General features: G+C 33.8%; 1 protein-coding gene across 1 annotated transcript in view; it reads left to right on the top strand.

The window, feature by feature from the left end:
- LOC114328880 (serine/threonine-protein kinase mos) overlaps positions 1 to 20,941 on the top strand; it is a 45,331-nt gene that overhangs the window by 5,570 nt on the left and 18,820 nt on the right. The window contains exon 2 of the mRNA XM_050655378.1: positions 18,918 to 19,291. Within this exon, the coding sequence (XP_050511335.1) occupies positions 18,918 to 19,291 (374 nt within the window). The remainder of the gene's footprint in view (positions 1 to 18,917; positions 19,292 to 20,941) is intronic.

The raw sequence follows: 20,941 nt of genomic DNA, 5'->3' as shown, positions 1-20,941 counted from the left end.
ACAGAATGCTCCTGTGGCTATTCTTAATGCTGTATTTTGTATGACTTCTAGTTGAGCAAGAAGTGTCTTCTTTGCAGATGAGTATACAATTGATCCATAATCGAGTTTGGATCGTACTAGAGATTTGTAAATAAGAATCAAACTTTTACAATCTGAACCCCAATTACGATTACACAGTGTACGCATTAAATTGAGACCAGATTGACAGGATTGTTTAATGTGCATAATGTGGTACTTCCAAGATAGTTTTTTATCAAAGATCATTCCTAGAAATTTTAAGTGTTCCACATAAGTTAAGTTGTTTCCATATAACTGAAGATCTGGAGTTGTAGACTGCCGTTTTTTTGAAAATAAAATACATTTAGTTTTGGTTGTAGAGAATTGCAATCCTACAGCTTTCGACCAGTTTTCAAGGTGATTTAATGCACATTGTAAATTTTTCTGTATAGAAAGAATATTTTTTCCTCTTGAATATATAACTAAATCGTCAGCGTATAATCTCGCTTTAACAAGTTGTGGAAAGTTTTCTAAGATTTTGTTTATTGCTACTAAGAATAGTGTTGAACTAATAACAGATCCTTGAGGTGTTCCATTTGTTTGGTCTTTAGTGCTGGATAGTGTACCATTTATCTTAACCTTAAATTGTCTCTTACTAAGAAAATTTTGAATGAAATATAGCATGTTACCTTTGACGCCCCACTGACTTAGTGTGTTAAGAATGTCGTATCTCCAAGCCATGTCAAACGCTTTTGTTATATCGAAAAAAACCGCAAGACATTCCTGTCCAATTGCAAACGATTCATTTATCTCGGATTCTAGGTCAATTAAATTATCTATAGTGGATCTGTTCCTGCGAAAGCCGCTTTGTTCATTGATTATTAATTTATTATTTTCCAAAAACCACCTTAGTCTATTATTCACCATTTTTTCCAAGATTTTACACATTGTGTTGGTAAGCGAAATTGGCCTATAGGATTCGGGATCAGTTCGTGGTTTATTTGGTTTTAGTAATGGAACTATTATCGCCTGCGTCCATTTTGTGGGAAACTCATTATTAGTCCAAATTCTGTTGTATAGGTTAAGAAGATATTGTTTTCCATTATCTGGTAGATTTTGTAAGAAACTAACAGGAATATCGTCTGGTCCTGGCGCCGATTTTTTGCTGGTACTTAAAGAGTGATTAAGCTCTTCCATGGTAAATGTTATATTAAGAGGATTATCTTCAATGCAATTAAAATCTATTAATTTATTTTCCGAAATCATCTTGGTATTGATAAATTCTTTAGAAAAGTTGTTATTGCTGGAGTTCATTTCAAATTGTTTTGCTAATAAATCTGCTATTTCGTTATTAGATGTTACTATCTGTTTGTTATTGCATAGAAATGGAATCTTTTTATAGGTATTACTTCCAGATATTTTTCTAACTTTTTCCCATACGGTGCTTATAGGCATAGTGGAATTAATAGAGGACATAAATTCTTGCCAAGATTTTTTTCTGTTCTTTTTAGTTATATATCTAGCTTGAGCCCGTAACTTCTTATATTCTATAGTATTTTCAAGTGTTTTGTGACGTTTCAATTTGTTAAAGGATTTTTTATATTTCTTTATTATATCAGTACACTCTGCGTTCCACCATGGTAATGAATTTCTTTTATGTAGAGTTTGTGTTTTACCTATATGATTTTCACCGGCAAGATGGATTAATGATATAAACGAATTCAAAAGTTCATCTATATGATGATTTTCGGTGACTTCTTTTAAGCTATGGCAGTTCTGTTGAATATACTTTTTGAATAAATACCAATCGGCTTTCTTTAGATTCCATTTTGGAATTGGGGTTGTATTAGTATCTTCATAATTACTGTTAAAAGAGACTTTAATAGGATAATGATCACTTCCAAATAAAAACGGAATTACATCCCATGAAAACTTTGCTGACAGTGCAGGATCACATAATGACAGGTCGATAGCTGATGAAGTACCTGTATGAATATTATATCTTGTTGATTGTCCATCATTTAGTACGTTTAGGTTTTTTGAGGTAATTATGTTTTCTAAAATTTTGCCCTTGGAATTTATTCCAAGAGATCCCTATATTGGATTATGGCTGTTAAAATCACCAACGATTATTCTGGGAGTGGGAATCTGATCTAATACATCTGAAATATCTGCTTCTGTGATAGGTAAGTCAGGTGGAATATAAATATTACAGATATTCATTTTTTGTGGAAAGGACACTGATACTCCTACTACTTCTAAATTACTATTGATTACTAATGCTTCTGATTCATATTTTTTGTTAACATACGTAACAACTCCTCCACTAGCGATATTTGCGTTGTCTCGGTTTTTATGGAAACAAGAATAATTCTTCATGTCATAACTATGATATCCTTTAAAGTTTGTTTCTTGTAAACATATTATTGATGGTGAGATTATTGAACATAAATGTTTAAGCATTTCTAAACGGGGATAAAACCCGTTAACATTCCATTGTAGTATCGGTTCGAAGATTTTAGTTTATTTCTGGAGCTGAATTTGTCGAACAATCACTATCTTGATAAGCGGGATCGTCTAGCATTTTTTCGATTTTGTTTATTAATTTAGTGCATTTAGTTTTCATGCTTTTTTCTGTAAAATATGGCTTAATTGTTGTTAACATGTAAATAAAGTTGGGTATATCCGTTGTGTATGTTTGTAATAAACTAATGGGATCAGTCGAGCTAGTATAATTTTCAAAAAAGTCAAGTGTTTCTTCATATGTTAAGTTAAAATTATTTGACGTATCGTGAAATACTGTTTTTGTTGGCATCATTATTTCCTGAATTGATCTGGTAGATTCAGTTTGCTTTTTTTGTTTCTTTTTGGTTTGTGTTGGTACTTTAAATTCTTTATTTAATTCTTCAGTGGGAGATGGAGTAGTATTAATTTCCGAAATTGTTCTCTTATTGGTCGTTGACTGATCCTTAGATATACAGTGGAACCTCGATAACCCGGATTAATCGGGACCGCGGCCGATCCGGGTTATCGAAAATCCGGGTTAGCCGGAGAATATAGTAAAAATTAATAAATAACCTCCATTATAATTACAAAAACATGAAACACATATGCACAGTACACATCTAAATTACGTATAGTTGTATAGAGTGTAGAGTTTTGTTCATTTCTTGGTAAAAAACTCAGTCATACTGTAGAGATGTACCGACACCATAATATGGTAGGTCTGGATCCCGCGTACGAAAAAAAAGTTGATAAATAGCAAGCTGAAAATTTGTTATTAGCTTAAGGGTGTCTAGTCGGACAAACATTAATATATGGGAACACTGGAACAGGGGAAGTTTTAACTGTGGAACAGGCTAAAAATTTGGAACGGTCAGACCACGAAAACGGCACATGTATTTTGTCCGACAGAACAGACTTAAACTCTCCGAACAGAGATTAAACTCTCATGCAAAAATCAGACTGCTATTTATCACCAAATTGGCGTTTTAATGAGTGGAACATGTAGAATATGTCAAATGACAGGAATTATGACAGGTGATAAATAGCAGTCTGATTTTTGCATGAGAGTTTAATCTCTGTTCGGACAGTTTATGTCTGTTCTGTCGGACAAAACAAATGTGCCATTTTCGTGTTCTGACCGTTCCAGATTTTTTACCTGTTCCACAATTAAAACTGCCCCTGTTCCAGTGTTCTCATATATCAAAGTTTATCCGACTAGACACCCTTAAGCTATTAACAAATTTTTAGCTTGCTATTAATCAACTTTTTTTTCATACGCGGGATCCAGACCTATGGTATCATAATATCATATTATGATGCTGCAATAAATTTATTTTAAAGATTCGCCTTTATCAATCCTACCTAATGTTTCTAGTTTCTTTTCCATTGTCACAACATTTTTACGTTTTGTTAACATTACAGTTTTGTTACCATTACGTAGACAAAAATCAGGCAAACACAATCTGAAGCACGATTACAGAACGGAAGTGATTAAAACAATGTTGTTATTTAAGAACAGACTAAGGCCATTGTTTTAAAAAAGAATTTTTAAATAGTCACGTCTATTTTAAACAATGCTAAGACAGTTTGACATAAATAACGGAAAAGGAATACAGACAGGTGCCTGTTCTTTCCGATAAGCTGAGACGGTCGCTCTGCCTGCCGCCGTGTGCATGAATCATTTTTACTGTTGTACTTATATGTGTTCAAATTACACAAATACACATTATCTCTCAAATATTATTTGACCTACATACATTTTTATTTGATAAAATTGTTAAATTGTTTATTTGTTAAATTTTTGTCTGATGAAAATCGGTCCGGGTTAGCCGGACTTCCGGGTTATCGGGGGCCGACTTATCGGGGTTCCACTGTACAATTAGTTTCGATAATTAATACGGGGGGCATTAAATTAGTATCTGTTTGTTGGTTAAGTGAAGGTTCGGCACTAGAATTACTGACTGGATGATTTGGTTCCATTTCTAGGGGTGATGGAATAGACTTGGGGGATTCTTGTGGTTGTTGTTGTATTGGTTGTTGTTGTATTGGTTGTGGTTGTATTGGTTGTTGTTGTATTGGTTGTTGTTGTTGTATTGGTTGTTGTTGTATTGGTTGTTGTTGCATTGGTTGTTGTTGTATTGGTTGTTGTTGTATTGGTTGTTGTTGTATTGGTTGTTGCGGTTGGTGTTGGATATGAGAGGAATCATTTTGTTGATTATGATTTGAACAATTTGCTGCAACGTGACCTGTGTTCTTACAGATAAAACATGAAGGTTTATCTAAACTTAAATATATGCGATACGAAGTTTGATCATATGTCATTAAGAAAGAAGAGGGAAGGTCTATATCTACAAGTGGTTGAATATAAGTTTGCCTTCTAAAACTGAGGACGTGTTGAAATTCTGGAAGTTGACTACCGATTCTAAGGAAGGTTAAAGGTGACATTAATTTAAGACCAAATTTGGTTAACTCATTCTCTATTAGAATATGTGGAATAGAAGGGCAAACACCCGATAGTAACAGTCTTTCGTTTGGAGTTATCAATTTTCGTGCTTTTAGATTTTCGCCTTTAATTGTTATTTCTGCTGGACCGGACATAAATTTTTCCACCAGGGATTCGCTGGAGAGATAAATACATATTCTGTTATTTGATAGCCTTGATGAAAATAAAATATTCCGTGGATGAACAACTTCACCAAGTGCTATTAAGTACTCTTCTATTTTAGTATCAGGTAGCGAATTAAATAAAATTGCTTGCAGCTTTGAAGGAAATTGAATAGAAGAAGCATTGTTAAGCACAGTTGAATATGAGGTTTTGTTTTGAGGTTGTTGATGATCTTCAGTCATGATTGTTGACAAATTAGTTAGGTCGGATCTGGTATCATTTGGTATACTCATTAGTAATTATAAACCAGTTTCAGAACCAGAACTAGTTCCGAGAACTGGCCTTTCGGCCGTCACTTAACCTTACAAACGGTATGCTTTGTAATGTTTTGAATAAATAAATAATAAAAACTCACTGGTTTATTCCGTAAGGTAACTGCACTATATACTATTACTTTTTGCTTATTTTCAAGTTTATTTGGATATAAACTACTTGAAAGAAGATGATTTTTTGGGACTGAAATGTAAACACAGTTTGTGTTACCATGTTCAGGACCGGACTCCGATTTTGCCTTTCCCGTAACAAAACAATCTTTTTAAAATTATAATCCGAAATAAATTGTCTTTTCAGTTCACCTTATTTACAAATGTCTTTAATTCTTCAGGGAAAAACTCATTAAGGATAAACCCACTGCGTAAAAGATACCTTCTAATAAATAGTTACAAATCAATATACAGGGTGAATCAAATTTATGTGCCCACGTTATATTAAAAAAAATAAAGTTTTTATTCTGTCTTTGATTGCCAAAATTTAAATAGTATAGTTACTTGAAACAGGGTTAAAGATATAATTGGCGCCGGAACAATCCGAAAGGATCTCCCCGGCAAAAATGCCATACGATATTATTATTATTATTATCCAACTGCCATCCACTTTGTCTTTGAAATATTGATTTTAAGGCCTCTCCGATAACTTGCTTCACTGATTAGATTTACTAATGTCTGGAGATCTTGTAAATTTTCTGCAAGTATGGCTGTATCGTCAGCGTATCTGATATTGTTGATTACTTCTTCACCTAGTCTTAATGCCTCCGGTCTGCCATCCAAAGCCTCCCTAAAGATTTCTTCAGAGTATAAATTAAAAAGACTGGGTGACAAAACAGAACTCTATCGTATTCCACGTTTCATGGGTAGTTTTTCAGTATAGTATGACTATCTCCAACTTGGATAGAGGCTACTTAATTATACAGGGTGTTTCATTAATAATTGTCCATATAATAACTGGAGAAAGCTTAGCACAAAATACGAAGATTTAACCTAAAACACTTAAATCAAATTTGGTTCCTTACTGAGTTAGTTACAATCTAAAAATTTAAAAATATTTTTGCTCAGAATTTTAAAACTATTCGACGTATCCTTTTCATACTTAACAGAAAGTGCGACTACTAGACATACTACTAAATTACGATAAACAAACGTTTCTGGGTATTACCAGAGGCGTACAACGGGGTAAAGTGAATGGTTAACCCTTTCCAAATTCTCCGCCATGGCGAAATTGCAATTTTAGTTCAATTTTTGGATTCTCCAATACTTTCTATGAAAATAATATACTCTTAATTCGTAACGATAAAGTCATTAGTTTTCGAGATATTTGAAGTTAAAAATGAAACGACACGGTTATTTTGATCAGTGTATTGTGTCGCTTCATTTTAAATTTCAGATATCTCGAAAACTACTAATTTTATTGTTACGAATGAAGAGAATATTATCTACATAAAAAGTATTGCAAAATCAAAAAATTACACTAAAATAGCAATTTCGTCAGAGGCGTAGAATTTGGGAAGGGTTAACCAGCCACTATCCCCTGTCGTACGCCTCTGGTAGTAACTAGAAACGTTTATTTATCTTAATTTAGTAGGGTGTACAGTACCTACACTTTCTGCCAAGTATGATAAGGATACGGCAAATAGCTTTAAAGTACTGGGTAGGTACAAATAATTTTTAAATTTTAATCATATGAATCATATCATAAATTAATCAAAATAACTGTGCCGTTTTATTTTTAACTTCAAATATCTCGAAAACTAATGACTTTATCGTTACCAATGAAGAGTATATTATTTACGTAGAAAGTATTGGGAATTTAAAAATGGCACTAAAATAGTAATTCCTCCAGTGGCGTAGAATTTGAGAAGGGTCAACCCATCCACCATCCCCTGTCGTACGCCTCTGGTAGTAGCTAGAAACGTTTGTTTATCATAATTTAGTAGGATGTCTAGTAGTCGCACTTTCTGTTAAGTATAAAAAGGATACGTCGAATAGTTTTAAAATGCTGAGCAAAAATAGTTTTTAAATTTTTAGATAAAACACCCTGTAACTCAGTAAGGAACCACATTTGATTTAAGTGTTTTAAGTTAAATCTTCGTATTTTGTGCTAAGGTTTCTCCAGTTACTATATGGACAATTGTTAATGAAACACCCTGTATAAGTATTCTAGCAGTCTTAAATCATAGTGGTCAAGCTCTTATATTGTAATATAAGTATTCTAGCAGTCTTATCGTAGTCTTATCGTAGTGGTCAAGCCCTGCCGCCTGCAGGCAATCGAAAAGTGTATGGTGTTGTACTTGGTCGAATGCCTTCTCGAAGTCGATGAAACAAACATAAACGTTCTTTCGGAATTCAGAACTTTTTTGTAAAAGAACTTCTTCTTCTTAACGTGCCCTATCAAGTCCCCTTGACGTTGGCGATTAACATGGCGAAACTGTCTCTGTCTCGAGCTATTCTAAATAGTTGTTCTGCTTTCTTTATCCCAGTCCACTTCCGGATATTCTTCAACCAAGAGGCCTGCTTTCTACCAATTCCTCTGCGTCCTTCGATTTTACCCATCATAATAAGTTGAAGAATATTATACCGGTCTCCCCGTTCTACGTGTCCAAAATAGGCCATCTTTCTATATTTGATGTTATTAAGCAGCTCGCGGGTAGCATTTGCTCTCTTAAGGAATGCCACATTTGTCAGCATAGCTGTCCATGGTATTCTCAGTGTATGTCTGTGCAGCCACATTTCAAAGGCCTCCAAACGATTAATGGTGGATATTTTTAATGTCCATGCTTCGACACCATACAAGAGGACTGACCAAATGTAACATTTAATCATGCGTTTTCGAAGTTGAAGTTGCAAGTTATCATTACAGAAGAATGACCTCATTTTTAAAAATGTCGTGCGGGCTATCTCGATTCTACATTTTATCTCTTTATCTGGATCTAGTTGTTCAGTAAATATGGCAACCAAGATATTTAAAACTGGGTACTCTTTGAATTATATGACCATCAACATATAACCGTGAATCTTGATGGGTCAAACGGCTAAATACCATGTATTTTGTTTTTGAACAGTTTATGTTTAGGCCAAACTCTCTTCCCACTGTGTCAATGGCATTTAAAAGGTGTTGTAATCCATTCATATTATCATCACTTAAAATAACTGTATCGTCTGCATATCTGATTGTATTTATCAGAATTCCATTAACTTTTACACCCCATTCCAAATTCTGTAAAAGAACACTCATACAAAATAGTTCTTCTCTAGTTCCTAGACCATCTCTAAATCCAAATTATTTATTAGGTACCCATTCTACTTTCGTACAGAAGGAATACTCGGTTTTGTATAATTCGTAAAACTATCTTTTTACGCACTTTAAAAAGTGCGAGACTCATTAAACACTTATAGATTATTATATACACATTTATAAATCTATTTTTAACATAGCAATTTCTGAATCTGCCCCGTCTCTCCAGCTTCTTAGTCTTTCATCTTTTCTGGATCCAGCCTGTAAATGCTGCTTAATGTAATATTTGTTTCAGTATTTTTAAAATCTTCTATCGATAACCGTACCACAAATGATGGCCTTTAACACGAAGTCAGAGTCCTTTTCCAGGTCTTTAGAATAAATGTCTTTGATGCATCTTCTTTTCTACTATTTGCATCTTCTTTAGTAGTCTAGGCACAAGCTGAGCACATAAGTACTTTCCTATCATAGACCAGGGCATTTAGAACTAAAAATACTGATATATTTCGATTTTTAAATACAGTACCTATTTACTTTTTTTTGCTTGAAAATGGCTTTGGCAGAGCCAATTAACCAGACTTGTTTGTGATTGATTGCAGATTCATAGTCATAAATTTCATATTTCATAACGTAAGTACTACAATATTATTTTTTTGATACATCTGGGGTGCAAAAAATGACACCTTAAAAATGGGTAATTTTTGATGTCTCGCATTTCCTAAACCTGTTGTCCGATTTAAGTGATTTTTTAATATGTTATAGCCTTATTCTTTAACAATATCATTGTAATAATGTTGTTGCTAAACAGGTATATTTTCATTATATATCGGTTGTACCAATGGAACTGTGTTTTTTTTCTCAAACTTCGCATCACTCTGTGGAATATTCTAGCATTTATATAATACTCAAATTTAAACCCAACTATAGCCTCATATTTTCTCAATATTCTGTTTTTTGAGTCATTCGCTTATATTGGACCGTTAAAAAGTTAGGTACCTTAACAATTAGCCATGTTTTGCATCAATACAGTGTGTTTTTAAATAAGCATGGCAAACTTCAAGGAGTAATTCAATATGAAAAAATATTGACAGTTTGCTTTATAAACCTATGTCCGCAAATGCTTAGTTTCTGAGATAGAGGGTGTTGAAATTTTTCTTACATATTGACGATTTATTTATTGCTTCAAAACCGGTTGAGATAGGCAAATGAAATTTGGTGAGTTTTAAGACGTAGTTATTGTACATTTTTTGACATACAAATTAGAGTTAAATATTCACCATTGGCGCGCATACGTATATGAGCCGTCATGTTACCCGTATGCGCGCCAGTGGTGAATATTTAATTCTTAATTGTATGTAAAAAATGTGCAATAACTAGGTCTTAAAACCCACCAAACTTCATTTGCATATCTCAACAGGTTTTAAAGCAATAAATAAATCATCAGTTTGTAAGAAAAATTTCGTTTGTATATGAGCCGTCATGTTACCCGTATGCGCGCCAGTGGTGAATATTTAATTCTTAATTGTATGTAAAAAATGTGCAATAACTAGGTCTTAAAACCCACCAAACTTCATTTGCATATCTCAACAGGTTTTAAAGCAATAAATAAATCATCAGTTTGTAAGAAAAATTTCAACACCTCCTATCTCAGAAACGAAGCATTTGCGGACATACCGTTTATAAAGCAAACTGTCAATATTTTTTCATGCAGAATTACCCTTTAAAGTTTGCCATACTTATTTAAAAACACCCTGTATTGATGAAAATCATGGCTAGTTGTTAAATTACCTAACTTTTTTATGGTCTAATATAGGCGAATGAATAAAAAAACAAAATGTGGAGAAAACATGAGGCTATAGTAAGATTTTAATTTCAGTATTTTATAAATGTTAGAATATTCCGCAGGGTGATGCGAACTTTGAGAAAAAAACCCAGTTTGATTGGTACACCTGGTATACAATGAAAATTTAACTGTTTAGCAGCAATACTATTACAGCGATATTGTTAAAGAATAAGGATATACCATATTAAAAAATTACTTTATTCGGACAACAGGTTTAGGAAATTCGAGACATAAAAATGACCCACTTTTAAGGTGTCCGGTTAATTTTGCACCCCAGTGTATTATTATATTATATTTTTTTATTATATATTTTAATTTGTGGTAATCACTTTTTTACTTCTATTTTTTTATTATTTTATTATATGTTCTTTTTATATCTTAATTTTTTTTCTTTTTAATTTTTTCAAACCAAATTAACAAATTATTCCTAGTTTACAACTTGTATTTACATAATTTAACATGTTTATAAATGAGATGAAGAATTTCCATATCATTTGTAAATGTATTTACATGTAATGTATTTGTAAAAGTATTAAGAGGAAACAGTAGCGATCAACAGGTAGCAAAAACGCGTTCCAAGATTGCGGCTGTAATTTTGAATATTTTTTCGAGATATTTGGTACACGTATTCGTAATATAATAAAGAATGGCGGTACAGATCTCAATTTGAAAAATATATTAATATGTGGAAATTACTCTGTAATTAAACACAATATTAAAAAAACGAGCCTGTACCGCCATTAAGAAGAACAAAAAAATACACTTTCTTCAAATAAACTTTTTTATCCGATGCCTAGATTTTGTGTCATTTTGGAACTACTAAAATGTTTTATTTCATTAGTAGTTCCAAAATGACACAAAATCTAGGCATCGGATAAAAAAGTTTATTTGAAGAAAGTGTATTTTTTTGTTCTTCTTAATGGCGATACAGGCTTGTTTTTTTAATATTGTATTTAATTACAGAGTAATTTCCACATATTAATACATTTTTCAAATTGGCTCTGTGCCGCCATTCTTTATTATATTACGAGTAGGTGTGCCAAATATCTCGAAAAAATATTAAAATTACAGCCGCAATCTTAAGGTTTATTGGGAAACAACATTTTAAATTTTTGAATTCCTTATAAAAGTCGTTTATGTTATTTATCTTTATATTATTTGCATTTATAGATCACCTGCCTCTTCCGTGGAACTATTTTTTCAGAACCTGCTAAATTTGTTAGATGACCTGCCCCATAAAAGTAGAAATATTTTATGCGGGGACTTTAACATTGATTATGCTGCTGCTTGTGCTACACAAATATCCTTGGTCAACATATTTGAATCGTATGGTCTAACAATTCCCGTTGATTCTCCTACAAGGATTACAAAAACTTCATCTACCATAATTGATTATACAGTCTCAGATTTCTCACCCCTTGATGTCCACTCTACAATTATTAATGCTGGACTATCTGATCATGAAGCAGTTTATACGAAGTTTAATATCTCCAGCAAACCCTCCTCGAAAACCCGACGTTTAGGCAGGATTTTTTCCACCCGGAACTTTCGTAAATTCCAAAATTTATGCTTAACCTCTGAGTGGCGCTTTCCTGCCATGGACGTGGATAATAATTTCAGTGAATTCTTAGATAAGCTTATCTGTATCTTCAATAAAGCATTTCCTTTAATTGCAATTAAGCCAAAACATCACATAGTATGGTATAGTTGATCCAAAAGATGGCATAAACCAGACATATAAAGTGAAAGTTATCCTTTAACACCAAATTGTTCTATATGGTCCACACAATGTCCAGAAAAAAGTCACACCATTTTGAGCGTCGGGTTTGGGGGTGAGGGGGGAGAAATCGGTAAATTCATAGTTTTTTAAGTTTTTCGCCAATATTTCTAAAACTATGCGGTTTAGCATGAACAACCCTCTATACAAAATTGTTCTACATTAAATTTGAAATAAAAAAGGCCCTATGCATAATCTTTCTAAAATGAATGGTTCCAAAGTTACGGAGGTAGTATATAACTGGTCCAAAAAAAGGCCTAACCAAAACATCCAAAGTAAAAGTTTTCCTCCAACACCAAAATGTTCTATAAGGTCCACATATTGTTCAGTAAAAAGTTACACCATTTTGAGCGTCCGGTTTGGGAGGGAGATGGGAGAGAAGCCGGTAAATTAGTAGTTTTTTTTAGGTTTTTCGTCAATATTTCTAAAAATATGCTTTAGCGTAAACAATTTTATATACAAAAATGTTCTACATGAAATTTAAAACAAAATATGTTCTACACATAATTCTCATAAAATCAACGGTTCCAGAGTTACAGAGGGTGAAAAGTCGAAGTTTTCGATACTTTTTATATTTTTTGGGCAATATTTATGATATAACTATACCAAAAATCCAGACATCCAAAGTGAAAGTTATCCGCCAACACCAAATTGTTCTATATGGTCCATACAATGTTCAGAAAAAAGTCACACCATTTTGAGCGTCGGGTTTGGGGGGGGGGGAGAGGGTAGAGAAATCGGTAAATATAAAAAGTATCGAAAACCTCCACTTTTCACCCTCCGTAACTCTGGAACCGTTGATTTTATAACAATTATGTATAAAATCTTTTTTGTTTTAAATTTTATGTATACCCTATTCCACGAACATACGCCTGTTTTGGATTACTTCGACAACGAATATTTTACTGTGCAAAATAAGAAGAACGAAAGTAAATTGCAAATTACATTGTTGTTTATTGGAATAATTATTAGCGCCATTTACTTTCGTACTTCTTATGTTGCACAGTAAAATATTCGTTGTCGAAATAATCCAAAACAGGAGTATGTTCGTGGAATGACCCATAGAATACTTTTCTATAGAACATTCCTTACGATAAAGCATAGTTTTAGAAATATTGACGAAAAACGTAAAAAAACTACTAATTTACCGACTTCTCTCCCATCTCCCCCCCAAACCGGACGCTCAAAATGGTGTAACTTTTTACTGAACAATATGTGGACCATATAGAACAATTTGGTGTTAAAGGAAAAATTTACTTTGGATGTCTGGGTTAGGACTTTTTTTGGACCAATTATACTATACTACCTCCGTAACTTTGGAACCGTTCATTTTAGAAGGGTTATGCATAGTATTGCATAGGGCCTTTTTTATTTCAAATTTAATGTTGAACAATTTTGTGTAGAGGGTTGTTTATGCTAAACCGCTTAGTTTTAGAAATATTGACGAAAAGCGTAAAAAACTACGAATTTGCAGATTTCTCCCCCTCTCCCCCCAAACCCGACGCTCAAAATGGTGTGACTTTTTTCTGAACATTATGTGGACCATATAGAACAATTTGGTGTTGGAGGATAGCTTTCACTTTGGATGTCTGGGTTTGGGTCTAACTATACCATACTAACAAACCCTGGACTACTAAAGGTATCCGAATATCTTCCAAGAATATGCGTTCTCTTCTCTATATCAAGAAATTTACTACCAACGTCTCTATCACTGAATGTATCACCAAGTACAGGGCAACCTATAACTTATAAAATCAGCTAAAAAAGTCTACTACCAGAACCGTCTGGGAAGCTCCAAAAGTGTTGCAAAAGAAACTTGGTCCGTAATAAACGATCTTCGAAATAAAACCCACACTGCTCAAACATTTTCCCTTCCAGACCCTGAAAATCTAAATGAATGCTTTGTTAATGTGAGTAAAAATATTACATCAACTATTTTGCCACAACAAGATCAAATTTCCTATCTCCCTAATTCAAGAAACGTCTCGAATTCATTCTTTATAAAACCAGTCGATAAATCTGAACTGATCCAAACAATCAATAGTATCAAAATCAAATCTTCCTGTAGTACTGATGGTCTATCGATAAAAAATTTTTCTAATCTTCCAGAAAATGTGTTAGAAGTCCTCATCTCACTAATTAATGATTCTTTTGAGAAAGGTAAATTCCAGATTGCCTGAAGACAGCCATCATTATTCCTCTTCATAAGGGTGGTGAAATATCTAATACCTGCAATTATAGACCTATTGCACTACTACCGGTACTCTCCAAAATTATTGAGAGACTCATAAAAGCCCGACTTATGTCCTTTCTAGTTGAAAACAACATTTTATCACAAAATCAGTTCGGCTTTTTAAATAATAAATGCACCACTGATGCCATGTTTTCTGTCCTACATGAGGTTTATCAAGCACTGAACAATAATATTCACACTGCCACCGTTTTTTTGTGACTACGCCAAAGCTTTTGATTGTGTAAATCACAACATTTTGATAAAAAAACTAAATTTCTACGGAATTCGAAGCATTTCTTTAGATTGGTTCCAATCTTACTTGGATGATAGGAAACAACTGGTTAGAGCAAATGATACAGACTCTAGTCTCAAAAACATTGTATGTGGGGTACCTCAAGGTTCAGTATTGGGTCCTCTACTTTTCCTTATCTTTATTAATGACATCACTAATTTAAAAATCGATGGAAAAATCGTTCTTTTTGCTGATGATACCAGTATCACTTGGAGCAACTCAAATATTACAACTCTTCATGCTACTATAACTTCTGATCTACTTACAATAAAAACCTGATCTGACTCAAATTTACTCTCGTTTAACGTAGATAAAACAGTAGCATTGTCTTATTAAGGAGCTGTTCAACCCTTACCTCTTAATAACAGCCAGATCAGTACCGTTGATTCTGTAAAATTTCTTGGTATTTTTTTAGACAGTAACCTTAAATGGTCCCTCCATATCGATTTGTTACGGAAGAAACTCTCTTCAGCTTGCTATGCTATAAGATCTGTTTCGAATGAACTCAATTTAGCATCTTCCAAAATAACATATTTTTCTTTGTTCGAGTCACATCTTCGTTATGGTCTTCCTTTTTGGGGTTCTGGTACAGCTGCCCAATTCGATGTTATTTTTAAATTACAAAAAAGAGCAATAAGATATCTGTTTGGCCTCAGAAGAACAACACATTGCAGAAGTTATTTCAAAGATCACGGAATTTTAACCCTTCCATCTTTGTATATTTTAGAAACTGTTTGCTTAATTCGTAAACATCTACATGTCTTTCCACCAAGACCTAATCATGACTACTTCACGAGAAATTCTACGTTTGACGTCTATTTGCCGACCCCGTCCTCGGAGTTAGTAAAGAAATCGATATTATATTCCGCAAAAAAAATGTACAACCATCTCCCCCTACAACTAAAATCTGCACCATCTTTCCACAAATTCCGTAAACTGACAAAAGCCTACCTGTCTGAAAGACCATATTATTCAGTAGAAGATTATTGTAGTCAATAACTAAGAAATTACAGTACCCTTTTCACAAGTAGTATTTTTATTATTTTTTTATCTATATTTGGGTGTCATATGCAGCAGCTTAACTTTTTAACTTTTACACCTTTTTTATTAATTATTAGGTACACTATGCATTTGCAATTTATTTAAATTTTTGCAATTGATTATTTCTGTTTTAACTTCATTATTATTATTATTATTTAAATATATTGACGATTTATGTAATTTTAGTAAATCGGATTTTTACTGTTTTGTTTGTTTGACTATTTATAAGCTTTGTCGATAAAATCGTAAAATTTTTCAGGGCAATAAAGCATATTTCTATTCTATTCTATTCTATCTGTAAATGACATTCTAATATGACATGTGTTATATCTCCGATTTTGCCACAAGTACAATTGGGAGTGTCTGCCAAGCCGATTCTATGCATGTAAGATGGAGTAAGAGCATCATTTGCTCTCAGCCGATTAATGGTCTTTATAAAATGTCTATTATATTCTGTATAAAACCATCTTCTTGAGGATATCCTAGGGTTACAATGAGCAAAATTTGAGTCAGTATTACATTTTCTGTAATGCAATTGCCAACTATTTTTAAGTTTTTGTCTGCTAAAAGTATCAATATCTGAATAATACATATAATATAATATAATAATATAATACCTACCTAATGGTGTTCGAGGTGACATGACGTTGGGAAAAAAGTCTACAGTAGAAAATGGGTGAAAATGTATAATTGCATTTTAAAGTGCATAAAATGCATCCAAAATTGCATAAACATATCAAAATTAGTATATTAAGAGGCAGATTTTTTCCTCAGGCTTTTTGGGGTCGCTCAACATGAATCCGCCATCAGAATCGACCCCCAGAGGACCTGGTGTCCAGGCTCACTGCTAAGGCACGTTATCTGATGGAATCTCGAGGCTTTCTGACACTAAATTGATGCAAACAGAGTACTCGGGCATAGCAGTCACACTGGGCACAATCCGAGGAACAAAAACCTCCGAGTAATCTGTTTGTATCAATTTATTGCCACAAACTCCCGAAACTCCAGAAGATGACGTGCCTTAGCAGTGAACCTGGGAACCGGGTACTCCAAGAGTCGGATCTGATGGCATATTCGTGCTCAGCGACCCCAAGAACCCCCGAGTAATCTGTTTGCATCAATTTGGTATGGAACACCTTCGAAGCTCCAGATGACGTACCTTAGCAGTAACTAGGTGCTCCCGGGGTCGGTCTTGATGACGTATTTATGTCCAGCGACCCAAACAACCTCAAAATACCAAATTCTGTTCTTAAAAATACCGATTTTGATATGTTAAGTTACTTTTGGATGCATTGTATGCACTTTAAATGCAATAATTATGCATTTACACCCATTTTTCTATTCTGGACTGTTTTCTTGACGTGATCCCAAGCACAATGGTGCTGTATTTAAAACTCGATTTATTTTTCCTAAATGCCCTGGCATATTAGCTGTTTTGTTATAATATCGTCTATAATGGTATGCTCTACCTTCATTATCCCTCTGATACGGATATTCGTTATTTGTTTCCTCTTGGAATTTTCTACGAGTACATCACCAAAAATCCATTTCTGCGTCTCTGAGCATTTGCTCAGTTTTATTAATTATTTGTCCTTGCTCTTAGTTTGTGTCTCTTACAACGTGGTCTAACGTACACTTTTTCATTGTTATTTGCTTACGGTGTGTTATGTGTTGCTCTGTTACTCCACTTTGTAATATTAGCTTGTGTCCATAGGCGTAACCAGAGGTGGTTTGGTGGTTATAACCCCCCCCCATTGGGATGTACTTTGAGCTCTATACGCTTAACACCATACCCCTCGGAGACCTTCCAGTAGTTGTAACCCCCCCTTTCCAGTAGTTGTAACCCCCCCTTAGGAATATCCTGGTTACGCCTATGCTTGTGTCTTGGGAAATAACAGTGAAATTTCTGCACCACATAAAAAGTATATGGGGGTTTTGTTCCCTTTTAAAGTCCCCCCCAATATTTGTGTACATTCCAATTAAATTATTATTGTGGTACCATTAGTTAAACGCAATGTTTTTAAAACTTTTTTGCCTTCTAATACTTTTTAGATAAGCCAGTTTTTATCGAGATATTTGGAATATTGGTAAAATCCACCACATATTTTAAATGGTTAAGTAAGATTGTATTATGAAGAGACCGGTATAATAATAATATGAAAATAATATTCTATAATATTACTTAACCATTTACAAAAATGGGGTGGATTTTACAAATGTTCAAAATATCTCGATAAAAACTGGCTTATCGAAAAAGTACTAAAAGGCAAAAAAGTTTTAAGAACATTGTGTTTAACTAATGGTACCACAATAATAATTTGTACAAATGCCTGACGTTCCAATTTTAAACTGTTCCACAATTAAAGTTTGTCTGTGCATCAAAGTGTGTCCGACTAGACACCGTTAAGCTATTAACAACTTTTCAGCTTGCTATTAATCAACTTTTTTTTGGTACGCGGGATCCAGGCATAAGAGTACAAATAGAAAAACAGCAATAAAAACAGCAATAAAATCGAATACTTCGGTCACATCATCAGGAACAGCGAGAGATATGGACTGCTGCAACCAATCTTGCGAGAAATAGTAGAAGGAAAGCGAGGACCAGGAAAGCGAAGGATTTACTGGCTGAAAAATCTACGTACGTGGTTCAACACAACAACCACAAATCTGTTCAGAGCAGCAGTATACAAAGTACAGATTTCCATGATTGGCGCAAACTTCCGAAACGGATAGGCACTACAAGAAGAAGAAGGTTTCTTTACTATAAATCTAAATGAAATGCATTTAACGAAATCATAAGTAATTTTGCTTTACATAATTGAGCTATTTTGTGATCAACAAATTTTTGACACTCTTGAAGTACTGTTTGGTACTTTTTTTGGTTTCACAGAACTTCGTATTTTTATAAAGTGTCAATTTGAATATCTTTTCAGACCTCTTGGTATCAGAACTCTTGGTATCTTCTTTAAGTTTTCTCTTCAATAATTGCAGAGAGTAACTTTCAAAAATTATTGTTAATGCATGTTTCTTTCAACTATATGTATATTTTTGTTCTAGGAAAAACAGTAGCAATGAAATTAGTAAAGTCAAATTCATATCACAGAGAAAAAAATTCATTGCATTTAAACCATACAAATATCGTAAAAACGTTGGAAATTATTCAAAGAAAAAATGGAATATATTCTCTTATAATTATGGAGTATCTACCAAAAAGCAGCAATCTGCAAAACGTTATTAATAATTCTAAGTTCGATATTGATTATCTAAAGTATTCCCAAGATATATGTAAGGGATTAGAATATTGTCATTCAAATGGAATCTTGCATTTGGATATTAAGCCTGGTAATATTGTTGTTCATGAAGGTATCTGCAAGTTATGCGATTTTGGAAATTCTTTTGATATATCTGATAACATGTCATATATTAACCAAGTAAGTACAATTTAAATATCTTTTAACAAGGTTAGTTTATGCTATAAGCAAAAGCCATAGACATCTAACACGTAGACTTCGCGTTACAATCTAAAACTGTTCCCCCAGTACGACAGAGAAAAATGTTTGTATTTAGGGTAGGCATCTCTTTCTAAGAGAGGAAATCTAACTGATTGTAACGGAAACATCATCTTAGATAAACAGAGTAAAATTAGAACGTGGAAAGAATATCTAGAAAAACAATTTGAAGACCAAATAGATTACACCTTTGAGCTAGAAGAAGAGGTAAATGATTGACCAATAATATTACAGCAGGAAGTTTATTCTGCCACAACACAGCTAAAGGATGGCAAAGCAGCAGGTCCCGGTAATATACAAGCAGAACTAATCAAACTAATGGACAACGAATCAATAGCAATAATCAACAACATATACAACTCTGGATAAATACCAACAGAATGGCTAAACTCTGAGTTTATTGCACTTCCAAAAAAACCAGGAGCCAAAAAGTGCGAAGAATACCGTACGATAAGCTTGATGAGTCATCTCCTAAAATTGTTCCTAAAGGTAATCCATACGAGAATTTACAAGCTATGTGAAAGTCAAATTTCGCCCAACCAGTTCGGGTTCATAAATGCTGTTGGTACGAGAGAGGCTTTGTTTTCAATACAAGTTACAAGTCTTATTCCAGAGATGCAGAGATGTAAATTGCGACATATACGCATGTCTGGTTGATTACGAGAAGGCGTTTGATCGAGTACAACACGCCAAGATGATGCAAATACTAAAAGAAGCAGGAATTAACAACCAAGATCTAAAAATAATTGGAAACCTTTACTGGGATCAGACTGCAAACCTCAGAGTTGACGTTGAACTCATCGAATATGTCAAAATCATGCGTGGAGTGAGGCAAGGCTGCATTTTGTCCCCCCTAATTTTCAATCTTTACTCTGAAAGAATATTTATCGAAGCTTTGCACGAAACTGAAAAAGGTATTCTATTAAACGGGTACCGGCTAAATAATATCAGGCATGAAGATTACACCATAGTATTTGCGGATAACCTAGAAGACCTACAAGTCCTCATGGACAAAATCACCTATTACAGTCAACAATATGGACTCAATATAAACGTAAAGAAAACAAAGCTTATAATCGTCAGCAAGAAAAATATAACAGAAGGTCAACTCTATATCAACCAAACCCCTTTAGAAAGAGTGTGGCACTACAACTACCTCGGCACTATAATAAATGAAGAATGGACCAACAACCAAGAAATAAGAGCGCGCATCGGAAAAGCTAGATCAATCTTCAACCGTATGGGGGCGTTTTTCAAGAGCCACAACCTTTCTCTTGGTATAAAAGTAAGAATGCTGAGATGTTACGTTTTCTCTGTCCTTTTTATGGTGTTGAATCATGGACCTTGAACGAGGATATGTGCCGAAAATTGGAAGCATTTGAGATGTGGCTATATCGGAGAAGTGGAAGTTTTTAGAAGAATGGGGAAGAACCGAGAAGTACTAACCACCATCAAATCTCGAAAGTTGGAATACTTTGGACACATTATGCGAAATGAATCCGGATATGACCTCCTACAGGCCATCCTGCAAGGAAAAATATTTGGAAAGCGAGGTCCAGGAAGAAGAAGAAC

Source organism: Diabrotica virgifera, chromosome 7, assembly GCF_917563875.1.
Source record: "Diabrotica virgifera virgifera chromosome 7, PGI_DIABVI_V3a".
Taxonomy (NCBI): Eukaryota; Metazoa; Arthropoda; class Insecta; order Coleoptera; family Chrysomelidae; genus Diabrotica; species Diabrotica virgifera.
Note: the sequence above shows the minus strand (reverse complement) of the source record. Positions and strands in the feature narration are given on the sequence as shown.